Source organism: Bombina bombina, chromosome 2 (assembly GCF_027579735.1).
Source record: "Bombina bombina isolate aBomBom1 chromosome 2, aBomBom1.pri, whole genome shotgun sequence".
Taxonomy (NCBI): domain Eukaryota; kingdom Metazoa; phylum Chordata; class Amphibia; order Anura; family Bombinatoridae; genus Bombina; species Bombina bombina.
Genome location: NC_069500.1, coordinates 713,337,130 through 713,357,949, shown reverse-complemented (window position 1 = coordinate 713,357,949; position 20,820 = coordinate 713,337,130). Strand labels below are relative to the sequence as shown.

The window sequence follows — 20,820 nt, the reverse complement described above, 5'->3', positions numbered from 1 at the left end:
CTCCCGATCAATATTTTGGAACTATGGGCTTGGCCACTTCTGGGTTCAGTTTATCAGATTCCAATCAGACAATCAGACAATCAGATGTGGCTTACATCAACCATCAAGGGGGAACAAGAAATTCCTTGGCAATGAAGGAAGTATCTCAGATTCTGGAGTGGGCGGAGGCCCACAGCTGTTTGCTGTCAGCGATCCACATTCCGAGTGTGGACAACTGGGAGGCGGATTTTCTCAGCAGGCAATCCTTCCATCCAGGTGAATGGTCTCTCCATCCCGAGGTGTTTGCAGAGATACGCAGCAAGTGGGGGACGCCGGAGATAGATCTCATGACATCCTGTCTCAATACCAAGCTATCCTGGTACGGGTCAAGGTTGAGGGATCCCCAAGCGGATCTAATAGATGCACTAGCAGTGCCCTGGAGGTTCAAACTCATATATCGTTTTCCTCCATTACTCCATTACTTCTTCTTCGAGTTGTGGCCCGCATCAAGCAGGAGCAGGTATCAGTAATCCTGATTGCTCTATCGTGGAGCAATCTAGTGGGAATGTCCTCATCTCCTCTGTGGAAGTTACCTTGTCACAGAGCCCTGCTGATACAAGGTCCATTTGTTCATCAAAATCTAGATTCTCTGAGGCTGACTGTGTGGAGATTGAACGCTTAGTCTTAGCCAAGAGAGCTTTCTCTGAGAGTGTCATTGATACTCTTATTCATGCTCGTAAACCAGTTACTCGGCGTATCTACCACAAGGTGTGGAGGACCTACTTATTCTGGTGTGAAGAGTGTGGTTTTTCCTGGCACAGAGTTAAGGTTGCCAGGATCTTATCTTTTCTCCAGGATGGGCTGGAGAAGGGCCTTTCTGCTAGTTCCCTGAGGGGACAGATTTTGGCCCTGTCGGTTTATTGCACAAGAGACTGGCTGAGCTTCCAGATGCGCAGTCCTTTGTTAAGGCTCTGATTAGGATCAGACCTGTGTTTAGATCTGGGGCTCCTCCTTTGAGCCTATATCTTGTTCTTCGGATTTTGCAACAGGTTCCATTTGAGCCTCTGCATTCCGTTGACATTAAATTGTTATCTTGGAAGGTTCTCTTTATATAGACTAGTGCCTCTGTGTGCAGAGTTTCTGAGATATCTGCTTTGCAATGTGAGCCCCTTTATCTTTTTCATAAATGGAACAAGTCCACAGCTGCATTCATTAATTTTGGGAAATAAGAACTAAGAACCTGGCCACCAGGAGGAGGCAAAGACACCCCAGCCAAAGGCTTAAATACTCCTCCCACTTCCCTCATCCCCCAGTCATTCTTTGCCTTTCGTCCCAGGAGGTTGGAAGAGAAGTGTCAGAAGTTTGTTTTCGTCTCTTATGGAGGGTAGTACTCTTCGACATGGGATGGGAGTTTTAAGTAATCCTATCAGTCTCTCAGTGAGGGTTTGGATGAAAGTTAGAGTCCGGAGGAAGAAGAGTATTTCTGAGACACCATCCCGACTCATTTTAACAACTCCACAAGCAATCAGCATTTGTCGAACTTTGCTTCACTGCCTGCTTTCTTCTCTCAAGTCCATGATGGAGGCGAGGCTACTATCCGCCACACTTGAAGGGCCGTGTTCCTGTTCCACGGTGTAGATTCCGGTAAGATTGTTTAATTTTACTTCTTCATGAATGTACTGTAACTCATTTGTTCCTGCAAACTCACGTGAAAAATACAGGCTCTCAGTGGGAGTCCTTTAGTATCTTGGAATCATGGGTTAATATCTCCTGAGGGGGATTATTGAACAGGGTTTTTTTTAATCATGTTTGTTATGTGATTCAATCTGCTTATGTGTAGTGTTAACTAGGCTCGTGGCTTTTGGAACATAACGGCCTTTTGAAGTATTTGCTATTGTGCTCGTGCCCAATTGCCCCAGGTCTCTCGGCCACTGGAGGGCATGTGCAGTTCCCTGCAGGTGTAACTGTTCCTGAGTGTTGTACCTTTTGTAACAGATGGGCTTGCCTTTGTGTCTTACTCAGACAAGTTTTTGAGATGTTTGGGGACCCTATCCTTTTCGGTTATGGGGCTCATCAGTCTCCTCCTTCGAATGGCTCACCTCGTTATACATGGGATGGATGAAGTAAGTCTTGTTGTCGATATCCTTGCCAGTTTTGTTAGAAGAACAGGCTTTCCGTTAGGCTGATCTTTCTGTTCTTCTTGGGCGTTAACCCTCGGGTTGCCTGTTATTTTATTTTATCCGGTTAGGATGAATTTTAGTTTCTTTTTCATGCTATGTTTCCTGCGGGAACTTAAAAATCTTTGGGATCATTACTCGCTGTTTGCTTCTATGGAAGTTTGTTTGGGACACGTTAGTCTCATGTTTGTCTGTTTTTCTTCCTCCCTTTCTGTGGGCGGATTTAGCCAGCTTGGTAGTTATGATCCTGGTTGCAGGCTGGTCCTGCTTGGGTTCAGATCTTCTGTCTCGCGGCTTATTAAGACACGTGGCGCCTATTATACCTTGCTGGTCAGATGGGGTGCCGAGTGCTTTTTACGTTATTTATGTTTCTTGTTATTTGTTTTACCAGTTTCAGCTAAGCATTCTTAAGAGGACTTGTGGGTCCGTAGGGCTCTCAGGTTTGTTTCAGTCCTATATAGCCGTCTCTGGTGACTGGGTCAGTGAATTTTGCTGCTTCACTCTCTGTTGCTTCAGATACCCTCGGAACCTAGAGTATTCCTTCCCACGTGGTGGGAAAATTAGAGGGTTTAGCGCCTCTTTTCCATCGGTCGGGGCGGTGTTGCTTAAGGAAATTGTCCTTTTTGGACTTGTTCCTTTAGTGGTTTTCTTCTTCATTGAGACCTCTTGGATTGTCCGTTCTCCTTGTGGATGGGTCACCTTTGGGAAACTTGGATTCCCTTTGGGAGTTGGTTGTTCCCTTTTTGGGACATTAGACAGTGAGGTCTTTTTGGGCTCCGGTTAGGGGTCCTTCCCCGATATTGGGAATGCTCTGCATCTCCTTCTCGGGAAGAAGAGGTCCTAGTGGTTTTCCACTCATAGGGTTCGGGTATTGCCATCCAGGTGGCATCCAAGCCCATGTTTTACTTTCCTCTGATTTCGAATCCGAGGTGATGTGGAGGCTTGATGTTCCTCTGTTTGGGTGCCTTGTCCTCACTGTTCCCCTTGTGTAGGGAGCTTGTGACTAGCTGGACAGCTAGCTCAGCATACTAACGCTATGTGTCTACTCTGTACTGTAGCAAGCCGAGGGTTGCTAGTTCGATCCCTGGCGAGGTCTACTCAGCCTTCCTTCTTTTGAAGTTGATAAATTGAGCAGCGCCTTGTTAATGTTGCTTGGCTGCCTGTTAGCTCCTGTCCTTTTATGGCCTTGGCTCTTTGGAGTGTTGGGCTCTTGCAAGGGGTAGTCTCTTGTTTAATCTAAACATTGTGGGGCCCAGGCTTTTTGTCCTGATCTTCCGGTTGCAGAGGGGTTTTACTCAGCATTTAATCTTTGTGGGTCCCGCTGTGGGATGTTACCGGACCTTATGATCCTAGGACTGACCTGGGGATTCCAGTTTCCGGGGTACTTAGGCTTTGCTCTTGTTCTGGCTGCTGTTTTTTACAACTGGGCCAGATTTACTGAGAGCTGGGGCTCTTTGGGCCTTGTCTTGTGCCGGACGATATGGTTCCCTTGGGACAGCCAACTAGCGTAACCTGATGGTTGGCTTTCCTGCCTAGCAAACGGAAGGTTTGTGGTTGCTCAGCTGTCACTTTTGTGCCTGGTATGTGTGCTAGCACGATGGTGTTTAAGGGGTTCTTCCGTGTTCATCAGTGACGTGGCCTTGTGTCCTCTTGGTTCTTCCTATGACTTCCTGTCTTATGGGCAGGTGTTTATCGATGCTCTCCTTTTCAGGGGGCACATTGTCCTCCTTATGGAGGTGTGGTTCCTTTTTTGGGGCCTCTCCTGTGTTCGGGAGGTTGGAACAGATCTTTTATCTGGTTCTGGGATTGGTCTGCTCTTTGAATTGTTACTTTCCATCTGGGGAGCTGCTGGATCAGCATTGAGACTTAGTCGGTTGGCTTTGCTAGATCTACTTGAGTCTAACGCCTGCTCGATTGTCTTTAGGTTGAAGTGGCTGTGTCCATTCTTCGGCCCTTTTGGGGGCCGGTATTTGGGTTCCTTTTGGCCCCCTTGTTTCATATGCTGTTGCTTGGGCTGGTCCAGCTAGGTGTAGGATCTGAGATCTGTTGTTCATCCTCAGGTCTTGGGGTGACAGTGGACCTTTTTTCAGAGGTTCTGTGCCTCTCCCCCTTTGAGATCTGTGAGTAGGCTTGGCAGCCTGGATTGCCTGGAGTGTGTCCTCTGTCTTAAAGGTTGGGGAATCTGCTATTTTGTTCGGCCGCTTCTTCATTACGGATAGTGTTTTCTCTGTGTCTTCCTACGGATGGCAGCATGTAACTGGACTCAGATTTTTATTTCTGAGTTTGCTACTTGTAATTTTCTGTTTGCTCAGTCTCTGAGTTCTGACGTTTTGAGGACTTTGTCTTCAGCTGTCTTTTTCGGTGATGTTGCACGATGTTTGGGAGATGTTTCTGCTCCTTAATGATGCCCTTTGGCTCCTTGTGAGTTGGGCGTCGTCTCCCCTTGTTCTCGGGATCCATTCTGGTCTCTATAGACTTGGCCTTTCTTTGAAGGGGGTCTTTCCTTTATGGATTTTGCTGTACCTTTTGGGTATCCCTTTGGCTTACCCTTGTTCTCTCCCTTTCAGGGATTTTGGTACTGTACTAGTAAGGGTTGTGTGGGGACCGACTGCTGGGCGACGGTTCTCCTGGAGGAGTGTTGGCTTAGTGAGCCTGCTTGCGGTCTCTAGTTGCGGGCTTTTGGACTATCTGCGAGCAGTGTCCTTGGGGTCTTTTCCTTCTAGTGTTTTTGCCCAGCTCCGACGAGCGGGGTTTGGTTGGGTTGTGGTTTTTCAGGCCTGGTGCCCTCAGAATGGGCCGCCAATTGTACCCTCCCGTTTTTGCATTCAGTGTCCTTTATAGCTTGGGTATTGTTTTCCCAAAAGTAATGAATGCAGCTGAGGACTCTTTCCATTTATCAAGAAAAACTTAAATTATGCTTACCTGATCATTTTCTTTTCTTCAGATGGAAAGAGTCCACAGCTCCCCACCCATATTTTTTCTATGGGGCGTCTCTTATTTTTTATTCTTCTGGCACCTTTTCACTCTGGAATTTCTTCTACTGTTCCTTGTTCCTCGAAAGAATGACTGGGGGATGAGGGAAGTGGGAGGAGTATTTAAGACTTTGGCTGGGGTGTCTTTGCCTCCTCCTGGTAGCCAGGTTCTTAGTTCTTATTTCTCAAAAATAATTAATGCAGCTGTGGTCTCTTTCAATCTGAAGAAAAGAAAATTATCAGGTAAGCATAATTTAAGTTTTTCATGCAGATAGGGCAGTTTTACGTACTAAATTAGTTTTTCTTCCTAAGGTTGTGTCAGATCACAAAATTAACCAGGAGATTGTGGTTCCTTCCTTGTGTCCTAATCCTTCTTCATCGTAGGAACGCTTACCTGTGGTTCGTGCCTTGAAATTCTATCTTCAGGCTACTAAGGAGTTTAGACAATCTTCCTTTTTGTTTGTTGTCTATTCGGGGAAGCGTAAGGGGCAGAAGGCTACTTCGACGTCCTTATCTTTTTGGTTAAGGAGTGTCATCCCCTTACCTTACGAGACAGCGGGACATCATCCTCCTGAGAGGATAGCAGCTCATTCCACTAGAGCAGTGGCTTCCTCTTTGACCTTTAAGAACGAGGCCTCTAGGGATCAGATTTGTAAGGCGGCTACCTGGTCCTCCTTACATACTTTTTTTCAAAATTTTACAAGTTTGATGTTTTTGCTTCGGCTGAAGCAGCTGTCTGGAGAAAAGTTTTGCAGGCTGTGGTGCCCTCAGAATAGGGTCCGCCTCTTCCTTTTTGTTCCCTCCCGTTATTTATTCAGTGTCCTCTGGAGATTGGGTATAGTTTTCCCAACAATAAGGAATGAAGCTGTGGACTCTCCCTATCTTAGGAAGGAAAACATAATTTATGCTTACCAGATAAATTCCTTTCCTTCCGGATAGGGGGAGTCCACGGCCCCCGCACATTTTTTCTTGTCTACGGCTGGTCCCCTATTATTTATTTTATTCTTCTGGCCCCATTTATACCCTAATGTTTCTCCTACTTTTCCTTGTTCCCTCAGCAGAATAACTTGGGTAATAAGGAAGTGGGAGGGAAATTTAAGCCTTTGGCGGGGGTGTCTTTGCTTCCTCCTGGTGGCCAGGTGTTGTATTTACCAATAGTAAGGAATGAAGCTGTGGACTCTCCCTATCCGGAAGGAAAGGAATTTATCTGGTAAGCATAAATTATGTTATTAAGAGGTTGAGGATGTTGAAATAGAAAATGCCAAAAAATCATCTGAAATACTTGCTTGATATACTCCAGTATATTGTTTTCGTATTGTGTCAATTGGAAGGTACTGGTGAAGAAAATGTAGTGTGAAGCCACTGGGAAACCACTATTTTGAATGGATTGGAATGGTGTTGAATGTTAAAACCCTATGTGAATCAATTCATACAATTCCTTTAATGAACTGGAATAGATATTAGGACTGTTTATCCTAATTATAAATTAATCTAAAAATGTTTATGTTTTTATTTTATTTTTTGTATGTCTTGTATACTGTTACTACAGAGCTGCAGTGATGTTCTTCAGGAAAGATTTGCTGTGGAGATGAAATGCAGCGTGGCTTTACGATTGGCTGCGCTTCATATTCAGGAGCGGATTTATTCTTGTGGCCAGCCTCAGAAGATATCCTTCAAGTATATAGAGTAAGTTAATGGTGGAAGGGATTTATGTTGTATCAAGAATTTTGAAAGGATGTAGTGACTATGTAATACCTACCAGTGTTTGAAAAACTAAAGATGATTTCAGACAAATAGTGATTCATTTAAATTAAAGGCATATGAAACCTACAATTTTTCTTTTATCGTTTAAACAACTTTCCAATTTAATTCTATTATCTACTCTGCTTAATTCTCTTGCTATCTCTGCATCTGTTGCTTAGCAAAGGGTATTGCACGATGCCTCAATATCGAGGCATCGCTGCAATACCCTGAAAGCTGATGGAAGCTATCACAATCACTTCCAGCGTTTGAAACCCCTAAGGACATAGCAGGCACGTCCTTGGTCATTAACAACCGTTTTTTGTCGTTAAGGGGTTAAAGCCTATTCTAAATCATTTGATATGTTTTCTAAACGATTGTGATCGGCCCTATGTTGACATTCTAATTAGACATGTGCACGGCTAAAAAATTCGGTTCGTTTTCGTTTCGGATCGATTCGGACTTTTCGAATTTCGTTTCGGATCGAATCGGATTCGGCAAAATTTGAATAAATTCGTTTCGGATTTATTCGGATCCGAATAAATTCGTTTCGGATTTATTCGGATTCGGCTGAATTCGGTTCTATTCCGTTCCGAAATTCGGTATGTTTTTAGTACACTAACACCCATTTAGTACACTAAGTCACTAACACCCATAAACTACCTATGAACCACTAAACCGAGGCTCCCCCACATCGCAAACCCTATAATAACATTATTTAACCCCTAATCTGCCGATCGGATATCGCCGCAACCTACATTATAGCTATTAACCCCTAATCTGCTGTCCCTAACACCGCCGACCCCTACATTATAGTTATTAACCCCTAATCTGCCTCCCCCAACGTCGCCGCAATCTAACTACAAGTATTAACCCCTAATCTGCCGACCCGATATCGCCGCCGCCTACATTATAACTATTAACCCCTAATCTGCTGTCCCTAACACCGCCGACCCCTACATTATAGTTATTAACCCCTAATCTGCCTCCCCCAACGTCGCCGCAATCTAACTACAAGTATTAACCCCTAATCTGCCGACCGAATATCGCCGCTGCCTACATTATAGCTATTAACCCCTAATCTGCTGTCCCTAACACCGCCGACCCCTACATTATAGTTATTAACCCCTAATCTGCCCCCCCCAACGTCGCCGCAATCTAACTACAAGTATTAACCCCTAATCTGCCGACCCGATATCGCCGCCGCCTACATTATAGCTATTAACCCCTAATCTGCTGTCCCTAACACCGCCGACCCCTACATTATAGTTATTAACCCCTAATCTGCCCCCCCCAACGTCGCCACAATCTAACTACAAGTATTAACCCCTAATCTGCCGACCGCAAATCGCGCCACTATAATAAATGTATTAACCCCTAAACCGCCGCACTCCCGCCTCGCAAACACTATAATACATTTTATTAACCCCTAATCTGCCCTCCCTAACATCGCCGCCACCTACCTACAATTATTAACCCCTAATCTCCCGCCCCCAACGTCGCCGCTACTATAATAAGGTTATTAACCCCTAAACCTAAGTCTAACCCTAACACTAACACCCCCTAACTTAAATATAATTTAAATAAAACGAAATAAGTTTACTATAGTTAAATAAATGAATCCTATTTAAAACTAAAGACTTACCTGTAAAATAAACCCTAATATAGCTACAATATAACTAATAGTTACATTGTAGCTATTTTAGGATTTATTTTTATTTTACAGGCAACTTTGTATTTATTTTAACTAGGTACAATAGTTATTAAATAGTTAATAACTATTTAATAACTACCTAGCTAAAATAAATACAAATTTACCTGTAAAATAAATCCTAACCTAAGTTACAATTACACCTAACACTACACTATCATTAAATTAACTAAATAAATGAATCATATTTAAAACAAAATACTTACCTGTAAAATAAACCCTAAGATAGCTGCAATATAACTAATAGTTACATTGTAGCTATTTTAGCATTTATATTTATTTTACAGGCAACTTTGTATTTATTTTAACTAGGTACAAAAGCTATTAAATAGTTATTGACTAATTAATAGCTACCTAGTTAAAATAATTACAAAATTACCTGTAAAATAAATCCTAACCTAAGTTACAATTAAACCTAACACTACACTGTCATTAAATAAATTAACTACAAGTACCTACAATTATCTACAATTAAATAAACTAAAGTACAAAAACCCCCCACTAAATTACAAAAAAAAACAAACACTAAATTACAAAAAATAAAAAAATATTACAAGAATTTTAAACTAATTACACCTAATCTAAGCCCCCTAATAAAATAACAAAGCCCCCCAAAATAAAAAAAATGCCCTACCCTATACTAAATTACAAAAGTTAACAGCTCTATTACCTTACCAGCCCTGAACAGGGCCCTTTGCGGGGCATGCCCCAAAGAAAACAGCTCTTTTGCCTGTAAAAAAAAAACACAATCCCCCCCCACATTACAACCCACCACCCACATACCCCTACTCTAACCCAAACCCCCCTTAAATAAACCTAACACTACCCCCCTGAAGATCTCCCTACCTTGAGTCGTGTTCACCCAGCCGGGCCGAAGTCTTCATCCGATGGGGCAGAAGAGGACATCCAGACCGGCAGAAGTCTTCATCCAAGCGGGGCAAGAAGAGGTCTTCCATCCATCATACAAGTACCAAAATACAAACAAACACTAAATTACAAAAAATAATAAAATATTACAATAATTTTAAACTAATTACACCTAATCTAAGCCCCCGACTAGCTATTAATATAGCTTCAATATAACTAATAGTTACATTGTAGCTATTTTAGGATTTATATTTATTTTACAGGCAACTTTGTATTTATTTTAACTAGGTACAATAGCTATTAAATAGTTAATAACTATTTAATAACTACCTAGCTAAAATAATTACAAATTTACCTGTAAAATAAATCATAACCTAAGTTACAATTACACCTAACACTACACTATCATTAAATTAACTAAATAAATGAATCCTATATAAAACTAAAGACTTACCTGTAAAATAAACCCTAATATAGCTGCAATATAACTAATAGTTACATTGCAGCTATTTTAGCATTTATATTTATTGTACAGGCAACTTTGTATTTATTTTAACTAGGTTCAATAGCTATTAAATAGATATTGACTATTTAATAGCTACCTAGTTAAAATAATTACAAAATTACCTGTAAAATAAATCCTATCCTAAGTTACAATTAAACCTAACACTACACTATCATTAAATAAATTAACTACAAGTACCTACAATTAAATACAATTAAAAAAACTAAACTAAAGTACAAAACCCCCCCCACTAAATTACAAAAATAAAAAAATATTACAAGAATTTTAAACTAATTACACCTAATCTAAGCCCCCTAATAAAATAACAAAGCCCCCCAAAATAAAAAAAAATGCCCTACCCTATACTAAATTACAAAAGTTAACAGCTCTATTACCTTACCAGCCCTGAACAGGGCCTTTTGCGGGGCATGCCCCAAAGAAAACAGCTCTTTTGCCTGTAAAAAAAAACACAATACCCCCCCCCCACATTACAACCCACCACCCACATACCCCTACTCTAACCCAAACCCCCCTTAAATAAACCTAACACTACCCCCCTGAAGATCTCCCTACCTTGAGTCGTGTTCACCCAGCCGGGCCGAAGTCTTCATCCGATGGGGCAGAAGAGGACATCCAGACCGGCAGAAGTCTTCATCCAAGCGGGGCAAGAAGAGGTCTTCCAGCCATCAGAAAAGTACAAAAAAACAAACAAACACTAAATTAGCAAGAATAATAAAATATTACAATAATTTAAACTAATTACACCTAATCTAAGCCCCCTACTAGCTATTAATATAGCTACAATATAACTAATAGTTACATTGTAGCTATTTTAGGATTTATATTTATTTTACAGGCAACTTTGTATTTATTTTAACTAGGTACAATAGCTATTAAATAGTTAATAACTACCTAGCTAAAATAAATACAAATTTACCTGTAAAATAAACCCTAACCTAAGTTACAATTACACCTAACACTACACTGTCATTAAATTAACTAAATAAATTAATCCTATATAAAACTAAATACTTACCTGTAAAATAAACCCTAATATAGCTACAATATAACTAATAGTTACATTGTAGCTATTTTAGCATTTATATTTATTTTACAGGCAACTTTGTATTTATTTTAACTAGGTACAATAGCTATTAAATAGATATTTACTGTTTAATAGCTACCTAGTTAAAATAATTACAAAATTACCTGTAAAATAAATCCTAACCTAAGTTACTATTAAACCTAACACTACACTATCATTAAATAAATTAACTACAAGTACCTACAATTAAATACAATGAAATAAACTAAACTAAAGTACAAAAAAAACAAACACTAAATTACAAAAAATAAAAAAAATTACAAGAATTTTAAACTAATTACACCTAATCTAAGCCCCCTAATAAAATAACAAAGCCCCCCAAAATAAAAAAATGCCCTACCCTATACTAAATTACAAAAGTAATCAGCTCTATTACCTTACCAGCCCTGAACAGGGCCCTTTGCGGGGCATGCCCCAAAGAATTCAGCTCTTTTGCCTGTAAAAAAAAAACATACAATACCCCCCCAACATTACAACCCACCACCCACATACCCCTAATCTAACCCAAACCCCCCTTAAATAAACCTAACACTACCCCCCTGAAGATCTCTCTACCGTGTCTTCACCCAGCGGGCCGAAGTCTTCATCCGATCGGGCAGAAGAGGACATCCAGACCGGCAGAAGTCTTCATCCAAGTGGGGCAAGAAGAGATCTTCCATCCATCAGAAGTCTTGATCCAGGCGGCATCTTCTCTGTTCATCCATCCGGAGCGGAGCGGCAGCATCCTGAAGACATCCCACGCAGAGCATCCTCTTCTTTCTTGATCCGACGACTAGGTGACTGTACCTTTAAGTGACGTCATCCAAGATGGCGTCCCTTGAATTCCGATTGGCTGATAGGATTCTATCAGCCAATCGGAATTAAGGTAGGAAAAATCTGATTGGCTGATTCAATCAGCCAATCAGATTCAAGTTCAATCCAATTGGCTGATCCAATCAGCCAATCAGATTGAGCTCTCATTCTATTGGCTGATCGGAACAGCCAATAGAATGCGAGGTCAATCTGATTGGCTGATTCCATCAGCCAATCGGATTGAACTTGAATCTGATTGGCTGATTGAATCAGCCAATCAGATTTTTCCTACCTTAATTCCGATTGGCTGATAGAATCCTATCAGCCAATCGGAATTCAAGGGACGCCATCTTGGATGACGTCACTTAAAGGTACAGTCACCTAGTCGTCGGATCAAGAAAGAAGAGGATGCTCTGCGTGGGATGTCTTCAGGATGCTGCCGCTCCGCTCCGGATGGATGAACAGAGAAGATGCCGCCTGGATCAAGACTTCTGATGGATGGAAGACCTCTTCTTGCCCCGCTTGGATGAAGACTTCTGCCGGTCTGGATGTCCTCTTCTGCCCGATCGGATGAAGACTTCGGCCCGCTGGGTGAAGACACGGTAGAGAGATCTTCAGGGGGGTAGTGTTAGGTTTATTTAAGGGGGGTTTGGGTTAGAGTAGGGGTATGTGGGTGGTGGGTTGTAATGTGGGGGGGGTATTGTGTTTTTTTTTACAGGCAAAAGAGCTGTTTTCTTTGGGGCATGCCCCCGCAAAAGGCCCTTTTAAGGGCTGGTAAGGTAATAGAGCTGATTACTTTTGTAATTTAGTATAGGGTAGGGCATTTTTTTATTTTGGGGGGCTTTGTTATTTTATTAGGGGGCTTAGATTAGGTGTAATTAGTTTAAAATTCTTGTAATTTTTTTTATTTTTTGTAATTTAGTGTTTGTTTTTTTTGTACTTTAGTTTAGTTTATTTCATTGTATTTAATTGTAGGTACTTGTAGTTAATTTATTTAATGATAGTGTAGTGTTAGGTTTAATAGTAACTTAGGTTAGGATTTATTTTACAGGTAATTTTGTAATTATTTTAACTAGGTAGCTATTAAACAGTAAATATCTATTTAATAGCTATTGTACCTAGTTAAAATAAATACAAAGTTGCCTGTAAAATAAATATAAATGCTAAAATAGCTACAATGTAACTATTAGTTATATTGTAGCTATATTAGGGTTTATTTTACAGGTAAGTATTTAGTTTTATATAGGATTAATTTATTTAGTTAATTTAATGACAGTGTAGTGTTAGGTGTAATTGTAACTTAGGTTAGGGTTTATTTTACAGGTAAATTTGTATTTATTTTAGCTAGGTAGTTATTAAATAGTTATTAACTATTTAATAGCTATTGTACCTAGTTAAAATAAATACAAAGTTGCCTGTAAAATAAATATAAATCCTAAAATAGCTACAATGTAACTATTAGTTATATTGTAGCTATATTAATAGCTAGTAGGGGGCTTAGATTAGGTGTAATTAGTTTAAAATTATTGTAATATTTTATTATTTTTGGTAATTTAGTGTTTGTTTGTATTTTGGTACTTGTATGATGGATGGAAGACCTCTTCTTGCCCCGCTTGGATGAAGACTTCTGCCGGTCTGGATGTCCTCTTCTGCCCCATCGGATGAAGACTTCGGCCCGGCTGGGTGAACACGACTCAAGGTAGGGAGATCTTCAGGGGGGTAGTGTTAGGTTTATTTAAGGGGGGTTTGGGTTAGAGTAGGGGTATGTGGGTGGTGGGTTGTAATGCGGGGGGGGGATTGTGTTTTTTTTTTACAGGCAAAAGAGCTGTTTTCTTTGGGGCATGCCCCGCAAAGGGCCCTGTTCAGGGCTGGTAAGGTAATGGAGCTGTTAACTTTTGTAATTTAGTATAGGGTAGGGCATTTTTTTTTATTTTGGGGGGCTTTGTTATTTTATTAGGGGGCTTAGATTAGGTGTAATTAGTTTAAAATTCTTGTAATATTTTTTTATTTTTTGTAATTTAGTGGTTTTTTATTTTTTGTAATTTAGGGGGGGGGTTTTGTACTTTAGTTTATTTAATTGTAGATAATTGTAGGTACTTGTAGTTAATTTATTTAATGATAGTGTAGTGTTAGGTTTTATTGTAACTTAGGTTAGGATTTATTTTACAGGTAATTTTGTAATTATTTTAACTAGGTAGCTATTAATTAGTCAATAACTATTTAATAGCTATTGTACCTAGTTAAAATAAATACAAAGTTGCCTGTAAAATAAATATAAATGCTAAAATAGCTACAATGTAACTATTAGTTATATTGTAGCTATATTAGGGTTTATTTTACAGGTAAGTATTTAGTTTTAAATATGAGTCATTTATTTAATTAATTAAATGATAGTGTAGTGTTAGGTGTAATTGTAACTTAGGTTAGGATTTATTTTACAGGTAAATTTGTATTTATTTTAGCTAGGTAGTTATTAAATAGTTATTAACTATTTAATAACTATTGTACCTAGTTAAAATAAATACAAAGTTGCCTGTAAAATAAATATAAATCCTAAAATAGCTACAATGTAACTATTAGTTATATTGCAGCTATCTTAGGGTTTATTTTACAGGTAAGTCTTTAGTTTTAAATAGGATTCATTTATTTAACTATAGTAAATTTATTTCGTTTTATTTAAATTATATTTAAGTTAGGGGGTGTTAGTGTTAGGGTTAGATTTAGGTTTAGGGGTTAATAACCTTATTATAGTAGCGGCGACGTTGGGGGCGGGAGATTAGGGGTTAATAATTGTAGGTAGGTGGCGGCGATGTTAGGGAGGGCAGATTAGGGGTTAATAAAATGTATTATAGTGTTTGCGAGGCGGGAGTGCGGCGGTTTAGGGGTTAATACATTTATTATAGTGGCGGCGATTTGCGGTAGGCAGATTAGGGGTTAATACTTGTAGTTAGATTGTGGCGACGTTGGGGGGGGCAGATTAGGGGTTAATAACTATAATGTAGGGGTCGGCGGTGTTAGGGACAGCAGATTAGGGGTTAATAGCTATAATGTAGGCGGCGGCGATATTCGGTCGGCAGATTAGGGGTTAATACTTGTAGTTAGATTGCGGCGACGTTGGGGGAGGCAGATTAGGGGTTAATAACTATAATGTAGGGGTCGGCGGTGTTAGGGACAGCAGATTAGGGGTTAATAGCTATAATGTAGGCGGCGGCGATATCGGGTCGGCAGATTAGGGGTTAATACTTGTAGTTAGATTGCGGCGACGTTGGGGGGGCAGATTAGGGGTTAATAACTATAATGTAGGGGTCGGCGGTGTTAGGGACAGCAGATTAGGGGTTAATAGTTATAATGTAGGTGGCGGCGATATTCGGTCGGCAGATTAGGGGTTAATAAAATAATGCAGGTGTCAGCGATAGCGGGGGCGGCAGATTAGGGGTTAATAAGTGTTAGATTAGGGGTGTTTAGAGACTCGGGGTACATGTTAGGGTGTTAGGTGCAGACTTAGTGTTTCCCCATAGGAAACAATGGGGCTGCGGTGTTAGTTTTTTTTCAGCCGAAACTCCCATTGTTTCCTATGGGGAAATGCCGAATTTTACCGAGCTAATTCGGATTTATTCGGAGATACGGCAGCTATTTCGGATTCATTCGGTAGATTCGGAAGTATTTTAATTCGGAAATCCGAATCGATCCGAATCTCCGAATTTACCGAATTTACCGAATTTCCGAATTAATCCGAAACGAACCGCACATGTCTAATTCTAATACACACAAATAATGTTCCTCTTTTGAACATGTATTAAAGCTACATGGTGCATAGCCCTTTCTAATGCATTAGAGTCTCTCTTCTATCGAAAACATAATGTTTCAAAATCTTATATGACGCTTTGTTTTGTTTTGTTCGTTTAAGGGATTTTCACGTGCAGAATAAACTTTCTTTTTCTGTGTCACAATCAGCCAGTAAGCAATAGAATACTTAATTGTACACAATCATGCACTTTCTTTTAGTTTTACTTTATATTTAAAAAACAATTTAAAAAACAATTAAATGCAAAAACAATCGCCTAAATTACGAGTTTGGCGTTAGAGTCTGTGCGGTGCTAACGAGCAGTTTATGCTCACCGCTCACTTACAGACGCTGGTATTACGGGTTTTCACAACCCAGACAAGAAGTGAGCGTTGAGCAAAATTTTGCTCCTTACCGCACTCCAATACCAGCGCTGCTTACGTTAGCGGTGAGCTGGTGTAACGTGCTTGTGCACGATTTCCCCATAGGAATCAACGGGTAGAGCCGGCTGAAAAAAAGTCTAACACCTGCCAAAAAGCAGTGTAAAGCTCCTTAATGCAGCCCCATTGATTCCTATGGGGAAATACATTTTATGTCTACACCTAACACCCTAACATGAACCCAGAGTCTAAACACCCCTAATCTTACACTTATTAACAACCAAATCTGCCGCCCCCGACATCGCCGACAGCTACATTATAATTATTAACCCCTTATCTGCCGCTCTGGACACCGCCGCCACCTACATTATACTTATGAACCTCTAATCTGATGCCCCCAACATCGCCGACACCTACATTATATTTATTAACCCCTAATCTGCCTTCCCCAATGTCGCCGCAACCTACCTACACTTCTAAACCCCTAATCTGCCGCCCCCAATGTCGCCACCACTATAATAAACATATTAACTCCTAAACCGCCGCACTCCCACCTCGCAAACAGTTAAATATTATTAACCCCTAATCTGCCAGCCCTAACATCGCCACCACCTACTTACATTTATTAACCCCTAATTTGCCGCCCCCAACGTCACCGCCACTATTCTAAATTTATTAACCCCTAAACCTAAGTCTAACCCTAACCCTAACACCCCTAACTTCAATATAATTTAAATAAATATAAATAAAATTACTATCATTAACTAAATAATTCCTATTTAAAACTAAATACTTACCTATAAAATAAACCCTAAGCTAGCTACAATATAACTAATAATTACATTGTATCTAGCTTAAGGTTTATTTTTATTTTACAGGCAAGTTTGTATTTATTTTAACTAGGTAGAATAGTTACTAAATAGTTATTAACTATTTAATAAACTACCTAGTTTAAATAAATACAAAAGTTACCTGTAAAATAAAACCTAACCTAACACTACACTATAATTAAATTAATTCCCTAAACTAAATACAATTAAATACAATTAAATAAAATTAGCTAACGTAAAAACAAAAACCCACTAAATTAACCCCTAATCTGCCAGCCCTAACATCGCCACCACCTACTTACATTTATTAACCCCTTATCTGCCGCCCCCAACGTCACCGCCACTATTCTAAATTTATTAACCCCTAAACCTAAGTCTAACCCTAACCCTAACACCCCCTAACTTAAATATAATTTAAATAAATATAAATAAAATTACTATCATTAACTAAATAATTCCTATTTAAAACTAAATACTTACCTATAAAATAAACCCTAAGCTAGCTACAATATAACTAATAATTACATTGTATCTAGCTTAAGGTTTATTTTTATTTTACAGGCAAGTTTGTATTTATTTTAACTAGGTAGAATAGTTACTAAATAGTTATTAACTATTTAATAAACTACCTAGTTTAAATAAATACAAAAGTTACCTGTAAAATAAAACCTAACCTAACACTACACTATAATTAAATTAATTCCCTAAACTAAATACAATTAAATACAATTAAATAAAATTAGCTAACGTAAAAACAAAAACCCACTAAATTACAGAAAATAATAAACAAATTACAAGATTTTTAAACTAATTACACCTAATATAATCCCCCTAACAAAATAAAAAAGCCCCCCCAAAATAAAAAAGCCCTACCTACACTAAATTACAAATAGCCCTTAAAAGGGACTTTTGTGGGCCATTGCCGCAAAGTAATCAGCTCTTTTACATGTAAAAAAATGACAAATTCCCCCCATCATTAAAACCCACCACCCACACAACCAACCCTACTCTAAAACCTACCCAATACCCCCCTTAAAAAAAATACCCTTGAAGATCACCTTACCAGGAGAAGTCTTCACCCAACCGGGCCGAAGTCCTCAACGAATCCGGCAGAAGTGGTCCTCCAGACGGGCAGAAGTTGTCCTTCAGATGGGCAGAAGTCTTCATCCAGACGGTATCTTCTATCTTCATCCATCCGACGTGGAGCGACTCCATCTTCAAGACATCTGGCGCAGAGCATCCTCTTATTCCGACGTCTTCTTGTTGAATGAAGGTTCCTTTAAGTGACCTCATCCAAGATGGCGTCCCTTAGATTCCGATTGGCTGATAGAATTCTATCAACCAATCGGAATTAAGGTAGAAAAAATCCTATTGGCTGATGCAATCAGCCAATAGGATTGAGCTGGCATTCTATTGGCTGTTCCATTCAGCCAATAGAATGCAAGCTCAATCCTATTGGCTGATTGGATCAGTCAATAGGATTGAAGCCTACCTTAATTCCGATTGGCTGATAGAATTCTATCAGCCAATCGGAATTGAAGGGATGCCATCTTGAATGACGTCACTTAAAGGTATCTTCATTCTTCAGTCGCCGTGGAAAGAAGAGGATGCTCCGCGTCGGATGTCTTGAAGATGGACCCGCTCCGCACCAGATGGATGAAGATAGAAGATGCCGTCTCGATGACGACTTCTGCCCATCTGGAGGACCACTTCTGCCTGTCTGGAGGACCACTTTTGCTGGATTCGTTGAGGTCTTCGGCACGGTTGGGTGAAGACTTCTCCCGGTAAGGTGATCTTCAAGGGGTTAGTGTTAGGTTTTTTTAAGGGGGTATTGGGTGGGTTTTAGAGTAGGGTTGGTTGTGTGGGTGGTGGGTTTTAATGTTGGGGGGGATTTGTAATTTTTTTTACAGGTAAAAGAGCTGATTACTTTGGGGCAATGCCCCGAAAAGGCCCTTTTAAGGGCTATTTGTAATTTAGTGTAGGGTAGGGCTTTTTTTATTTTGGGGGGGCTTTTTTATTTTGTTAGGGGGATTAGATTAGGTGTAATTAGTTTAAAAATCTTGTAATTTGTTTATTATTTTCTGTAATTTAGTGTTTTGTTTTTTTTGTACTTTAGCTAATTTTATTTAATTGTATTTAATTGTATTTAGTTTAGGGAATTAATTTAATTATAGTGTAGTGTTAGGTGTAATTGTAACTTAGGTTAGGTTTTATTTTACAGGTACTTTTGTATTTATTTTAACTAGGTAGTTATTAAATAGTTAATAACTATTTAGTAACTATTCTACCTAGTTAAAATAAATACAAACTTGCCTGTAAAATAAAAATAAACCCTATTAGTTATATTGTAGCTAGCTTAGGGTTTATTTTACAGGTAAGTATTTAGTTTTAAATAGGAATAATTTAGGTAATGATCGTAATTTTATTTATATTTATTTAAATTATATTGAAGTTAGGGGTGTTAGGGTTAGGGTTAGACTTAGGTTTAGGGGTTAATAAATTTAGAATAGTGGCGGCGACGTTGGGGGCGGCATATTAGGGGTTAATAAATGTAGGTAGGTGTCGGCGATGTTAGGGCCGGCAGATTAGGGGTTAATAATATTTAACTAATGTTTGCAAGGTGGGAGTGCGGCGGTTTAGGGGTTAATATATTTATTATAGTGGAGGCGATGTCCAGTTTGGCAGATTAGGGGTTAAAAATGTATTTTAGTGTTTGCGATGTGGGGGGGCCTTGGTTTAGGGGTTAATAGGTAGTTTATGGGTGTTAGTGTACTTTTTAGCACTTTAGTTAAGAGTTTTATGCTACGGTGTTGTAGTGTAAAACTCTTAACTACTGACTTTAAAATGCGGTTCCAGTCTTGACAGGAGAGGGTCTAGCGCTCACTTTTTGGCAGACTCGTTATACCGGCGCTATGCAAGTTGCATTGAAAAAAATAGGATATGCAATTGACGAAAGTGAATTCGCGGTATTTCCAAGTCTGGCCAAAAAAGTGAGCGGTGCACCTGTACCTGCAAGACTCGTAATACCAGCGGGCGTTAAAACGCAGTGTTGCGACCGGCCAGTGCTGCTTTTTAAGCCTAACGCAAGACTCGTAATCTAGCCGTATGTTAACATATTTAACTGGTGCTATTTCATATACATAATAGAAAACATTTGAGTAACATGTCCCTTTTTAGTCAACTCTGTTGTGCCATCCCTGATTGGCCTAATGGCTGTATTCAGCACTGGACCAGTAGTGCATCACCGGTCAGACTTCCCCTTTGCAGGGTTTAAAAAGGTATAGACAAGCAGTGCAATAAGAACATGGTCTAATTTATTACAGCATTTTCCTATTGCAGCTTTATGTAATTTATATACCACTGACTCACTTGAGGAACAGACTGCTCCTTCCTTATAATCAGTATCACAGCAAGAACTGCCTGTCTACATCTAAGTGAGCACTTGTGAAAGTAACAACTGGTTAACACTTCAAAGATGCCCATGTGATGCTGTGTGTTTCTCTAAAAATTATAAAGTGCACTCAGGGCAGCAGCACTGGGAGAAGAAGTAACAGGTTGTGATTCTCAAGTACTGCTTTATGGATCGCACTAGACATTGTATCCAGTATCACAGACTACTGCTTCATGAGTACCTGCAACTGATTCATGATTACAGGGTTAACAGCATAAAGAATATTTATTCCTCTTACTGGGGGCCTTCAATATATATATACCCTATATTAGAGAAACTAAAAAAAATAGATGTGTCCATACACTCATATAGGCACAGAGTACAAATTGATCATTATTGATAGCGTAGGGTGCGCTATCAACATTGACAGAGAATGCTGACATCTCTTTTGCACACCCTATACTTTAAATGGATAGCGCAGTTGCGTTAAACTGCTCATATTACAAGTTATGAGTCGTGTTGTGCACAAGCACTACACAAAACCACTACAAAATGTAGCACAACTAGAGACCCAAGTGTTAGGGTTA

At 39.6% G+C, this 20,820-nt stretch overlaps 1 protein-coding gene across 1 annotated transcript in view; it reads left to right on the top strand.

Annotated features, from left to right (window-relative positions):
• FRMPD1 (FERM and PDZ domain containing 1) overlaps nt 1-20,820 on the top strand; it is a 378,412-nt gene that overhangs the window by 124,507 nt on the left and 233,085 nt on the right. Inside the window, exon 9 of the mRNA XM_053702711.1 lies at nt 6,678-6,814. Coding sequence (XP_053558686.1) covers nt 6,678-6,814 — 137 coding nt within the window. The remainder of the gene's footprint in view (nt 1-6,677; nt 6,815-20,820) is intronic.